At 32.2% G+C, this 6,000-nt stretch overlaps 1 protein-coding gene across 1 annotated transcript in view; it reads left to right on the plus strand.

Annotated features, from left to right (window-relative positions):
- The window catches only part of LOC149806904 (ornithine decarboxylase-like), a 47,559-nt gene extending 42,498 nt beyond the window's left edge, over positions 1 to 5,061 (plus strand). The window contains exon 12 of the mRNA XM_089959424.1: positions 2,725 to 5,061. Coding sequence (XP_089815550.1) covers positions 2,725 to 2,911 — 187 coding nt within the window. The 3' untranslated portion in view covers positions 2,912 to 5,061. The remainder of the gene's footprint in view (positions 1 to 2,724) is intronic.
- Positions 5,062 to 6,000: the final 939 nt, after the last annotated feature.

A 6,000-nucleotide genomic window follows, 5' to 3' on the forward strand; every position in this document is an offset into this window, starting at 1 on the left:
AGAAAGGCGCTTGTACATTTTACCTCTATGAAACGTTGCACAGTGATATCATTCTCTAAAAATAGCCAGCAGCCCACTTTTGGACAAAGGCTAACCAGTGTAACGGCGATCTGCGATCTATTCCGTGTTATTGTTCTTACAGAAAACCATGTACAAGTTGCTAATTTGTTCATCTGAATATCGATGTTCATTCCAATATTTAATTACAAGGGGGTTTAAAGCAGTAGACAATATAAATTTTATAGAACAATATAGTACACAAATTGCTTACATTTCATCACCGATACATATACCCTGAATATTTTGAAATGAAAATTTCAAGGGAGCTTCCCCTAATTAAATAATGTTGATGCAGTATTCTTGTGATTCGTGTTTTTTAACATAAATTGAGAGGGATGTATGTATGAAAGTGACTATTTCTTGTATTTTACTTTGTGTATAAAATTAAATTATCGAATGTAGAATCGAGAAATTTTGCATATATATTCCGTATATTTGAACATACAAGAATAATGTATTTATTAGTTATGGTATTGAAAAGAGCAGTACTGGTTGATTAAATTTATACTACATGCATAATATATTTAGTATGTTTACTTCTTTAAAAGAAATTTAAAAAATCCATTTTGTGAGGAAGTATAATGGTATGCATGTAGTGATGGAAACAGGAATACAGAAACTATTCTCTCTAAAGATTACAGCCACCCTTAAAATAATACACATTTTACACATAAAAACTAACGGAAAAGGGAAACAGAATAGATATCAATGAATATTATTGGTTGCAACACATTCATTTGGGGGACACACACACACATTCCTTTAATGTGTACATAAGTTTTGTTAACGTAGATTTGAAAACAATACAAAACAATGACAAAGAAATAAAATCTTCAAACTTGTTACTGTACAGATATTTTTAAAGTGATTATATCAACATTACATTGTGAGAGAAGTGCACATGAAAACTATTTTGCATATATATCATGAATTACAATTTGTTACTAAGTGTCCCTCTGTGCTTTGTCTGAAAACAATTTGGCGGCATTGGGCACAGTGACATCATGTTCTGTTTTTAGCACAGTTGATTTCAGTACAAACGCCATGTTAAAGTAGGGAAAAAGACAAATCTATGACCTATCCATGGAAGCTTCTGAACCAATAAAAAATATTTTACTGAAGATCTCAAGGTTAAGGTTATCAGTAGGATAAATGTCACATGATGGATTATTGTGTGACAATACTCTTGTTGTATCAGATATACCCACAATTTGAAGAAAGGAAAAATTGGATGAAAATGTTGATGAATAAGACATTAGGCCTTGAGAGTATGTTTCAGTGAAGTTGTTTAACCGTGTATGACAGAACTATAAAAAAACCCAACTATATCAGCATGTTTCTTTTATTTCTTTTACGTATTTTTTTTTAAGTAACTGGAGACATCTCTGTATTATGTTTTTATAAATTGTAATTTATATTTTAATAATACCCCAGATCAAATAGCATTGAAGATGGCATATTGGAATTTCGAAAGTGATGCATAAATTTTAGATGATGGATCTTGACATACCAATACATATTCTAGAGAATATTATAATTTTTAAATTAAGAGAGCCAGAAAAAATATGGTAATACAATATTTTATGAATTTAAAACAATAATGTAAAAATAAGTAAAAGAAAATACACAAGTAAGGAAATTAAGAAAATCTACGGTAAGATTTAAAAAGTTTTTTCAGTCCAAAAACAAGTGGTTTTGAGTATTGTGAAGTTTTATAAACTAAATCTTGAAAAAAATATATTTAAAATGAAAACAAAAAGATGCATTTGTTTAATTTTATAAAAATGAAAAAAAAATGATCTTGTTACTTATGATTTAATTTCCTTGGCACATTACACATGAATTTGGGATGATTCTGTTTCTATTTTCCATTACTTTTTTTTAGTCTGCAAGAGGAAGTTTGTAGACTAGGGTTTTTATACAGTCATGATTGAATTTGCTTAAAAAGTTGACCATTTCACCACTTTCTATGCATCAATGAGTCACCTTTAGTTGAGTGACTATTTTAACATTAAAGCCTACTGCAAGAGTGCTGATATGTTATGATATCACTGGGTAAACATTTTGAGTATGTATGGGTATAAAATGCATGTTGCAAGTTAGATGGCTTTTAACGGACTTAAACCTAGTTATGTAAAAGAAAACAAGCTGTGCTGTTCTAGAAATTCAAGAATCAGTCTTCTGATTGGCACTGATGAAAATCAATATCAATTTTTAAAAAATTGATGATACAAGCAGGAAGAGTGCTAAATAAACTGATGTTATTTGGGAAACAAATTATTAAAATTGAGGCATATGTGCATGGGCGTAGTCAAAAATGCCCAGGGGCATATAATAAGATCATAAGGGCACAGGAGTGAAGGGGGGCAAAAGTGTGGTGATAAAGGGCATACAGGACAGGGCTAACCTGTTATGCTGCTATTAGAAAAAAAATACATTCTATATGCTACATTGTACCTTGCTAAATTGCTTATTTTTAATCCATTCTTACAAGTAGAAGTTTTTGTATGCACAGAAATTGCAAAAAGTTGTGAGCATTATCATATTTATAGTAACAGAATGTATGTGATCCCAATGAACAAATTACCAGAATGTTAAGCATGTAATTTCAGAATGAAAAACATTTTTATGTCCTATAAAATTCTTTACTGAATATTTTTCCAGGTATGAAGTTTACCCAAAACAACAGAGGAAGGAGAAAGCCTCCATCAGGCAAATGCCAAAGCATCTGAAGTCAGGTCATACCCTTCAGGAGGCCACAGCCACCCACGACTTCGAGAATTTACTTGACACCTCCCCAGCCATTGATGGCTTCATGTTTGGAACTGTATTTGATGCTGTCGAGCACTAAATATTAATTCATTTTATTTGTAGAATGCTTTCACTTTTCTTTAATGCTTTCCCCTATATTGTTCCCGTAAGATATAAATTATCCAAGTAGTCACATAAGTGCCAGTTGAATCAGAAATTGTGTTGCATGTATTGATTTGATATAAAGATAAAATAGATATTTTTTAAAAATATATTTTAGCAGAAAGTTGACAGTACATGAAATTGTTAAGGCCAAAGTGGACATCAGAAGTTTGAAAGCATACTGGTACATTAAAGACTGCTTACAGTGATGTATTGTGTAACAGTGCATATGAACAATATTTGGTATTTTATATTTACTGATGTTTACTGTGAAACTTGTACTAGACGTCATTATTTTTTTTCTATTTAAGAAGACAACAACAGGACAATATAAAGCAAAGCATTTTGAAGACTTTAAAATGCTTGTATGTGATGCATTCATTTTTCAAAATGTTGATTTTTTCTTAATTACATTTTGATGTTCATAATTAAATTTTAAATGCTTCATCCTTTAACATTTCTGTATTTTCTAATTTTAGTTCTTGATACTTTGACCACCAATTCTAATTTTCCTTTGAAAATAATTTATAGTTGCATAATACACAAAATATGTTATGTTAAAATCTCGTGCTTCAAGCAAATATCTGAATGTTGGAAATAAACTGCAAAATGAAATTTGACATGCATAATGTAGCTTCATGAATACAAAGTCTACTTCATATTAAACCAACAAAGAAATTTCCACATCCTGTGAGCATGCAGTTTGTTCCATCCTACATAAACAAAATGACCAAAGATATTATTTTGGTTTATATACAAGGTATCAGGATTTTGTCATCAAAAGTAAGATGCTAAAGTCACACCTCGAATACTTCTGTTCTGAATCATGTGTTCATGTGAATTTGTCTGTAATGACCTCATATTTAAAGGACCAAGCTATTATAATGTCCAAATACACATAAATACATGATGTCATGACCTACGGCTTGTTCTTTTGTCAATAAACATGGGGACAAATTTCCATTCACAGAATGAAAGGAAATGCTGCCAAATGTGATGCTCATACAAAGCCATTTTACAAGTTGCTGAATTGTGTGCATCATATAAACACATTTGTCCACAGAATAATGCCCTTTTCATCCCCTTAAATTCAATTTCAGTACAGTGTGTAGGACCAGGCATCTTACTTGTTGATAATGTATTTTCAGATATGAGCAGAATGATGAGCTAAACAAACAGAACATATTCAGCCAGTTTATATAGTAACATAATGTGTACACAATCATCCCTAAGTATTTTTGTAATTTTCATGCAGTTTGAATGAGGACATGCCAAAGAATTGTAATTTTCCATGTTTTTTGAAGATATTTGTAACAAGTCTCCTAGAACCATTTAGAATAATATTTTAAACTGAAATTTATAATGTATATGAACTGGTGCATGTACATATCATCTGGGGAAAGGCAAATTATTGATGTCCTTTGAAATTATGAAAAATTTGTTGCAAATATAAAATAGCATTTTATGTATGTTTTTTCTCCTGCAGTGTAATGGATAGTATTGAGTGATTATTGTAGTGTTTCATAATTGTTTGCTTTCTTAATTAATTGCTTACTTTTTGTGAAAGTTTAACATTTTTCATTTCTAGTAGTAACCAGATGGCCTTAGTTTTTGAGTGGGGGAAAAAAGAAATTTTGTGCCATTTTAACTTGTATGTAGGCTTTATGTGTAAAGGAACAGTGGTCCCTCTGTTTTTAGTATTGACTGGATATAGCAATACATTGTTCCACCTTTAACCTGAAAAAAGGTACTATTCACATTGCAATCTCGTGATTACAAATGACTTGCTTAAATAGTGTTATGGCTGTTTTTCCATCTGTAGTGAAGGAAGCTACAAAAATGCTTTGAGCAACAACCATACATGTTAATTGTAGGCCTAGATCTTGAACAGTTTGAGTATGCTTTGAATTTTCTCTTGGAAAAAGCTCAAACTACATTTCAGCTTATAAATGATGTTGATGACCGAGCTGTACAGACACCGTGAACACCTGCTGTTTTACTTGACTGACCAGCAAAACCTAGTCTTGACCTGTGTCCCGTCAGGTTCACTGGCTAGATGATGCTTTTAAATAAAGTTTTTAAGTCAAACACGACTTGTTATTATTTTAACTGAATTTCCTTATTGATAAAAATGAATTTTTATGGATTTTTTTTGTCAGTTATTGTATTTGATGTTTTAACAGGATTCTACTAGTAGTGTCTCTTTACATTCACAACTGAAGGCATCCCGATATAATGGGGATGGTAAATGAACATGACTTTACATTCAAGTTATGTTTATTTATCATCCCAGATATCTGTATCAATTATCGGTTAGTCATTGACCAACCCAATAATTTTGTTCATACATTTCTCTGCCTACCTACTTTCATACAAGTCTTATTCCTTGGCCATCCAGAATTGGTAAGTCCTTGAATTTTGCAAATATTGACGAAAACCCGGGTATTTTCCTCCACAACTTGACACCCGAAACAATTATTGAATCGCCGAGCCGGTGGCATAGTGGTTAGAGCGTCTGTCTCAGATGCGGGAGGTCGTAGGTCCGATCTCCGGCCGAGTCGTACCAAAGACGTACAAAAATGGTACAAACAGCTGCCTCGCTTTGTGCTAAACATCAAGATGTTAGTGTTAGGACTGGTCGGCCTGGTGTCTGGATAATTTGACTGGCAGGGACATCATGCTAGTGCATGATGCCCCAGTGATAGACACTATAAACTGCCACACTGCAGACATCGTAGTGATATGACTGAAAAATTGTTAAAGCTACATTAAAAATCCAAATCACATCACAACACAATTATTGAGTCGTTTCTAAACTGGTTGTGAGTTAAATTTATCGAGTTCTAACCAGAATATGTGGAGGTTGCAGTATGGATTATTAATCCAAACGCTCAGTGGATTAGAATCGTCTGGTAGAATTTCTGTTTCAGGCTTTTAGATATCAGTATCTTTTTTTTTTATTATATAGAAGGTGTAAAAACGAGTCTAAAGTCACAAGAGGCCAGTATGGTGGTGTTAAAGCATAGT

Source organism: Sinohyriopsis cumingii, chromosome 1 (assembly GCF_028554795.1).
Source record: "Sinohyriopsis cumingii isolate HCF-2022 chromosome 1, ASM2855479v2, whole genome shotgun sequence".
Taxonomy (NCBI): domain Eukaryota; kingdom Metazoa; phylum Mollusca; class Bivalvia; order Unionida; family Unionidae; genus Sinohyriopsis; species Sinohyriopsis cumingii.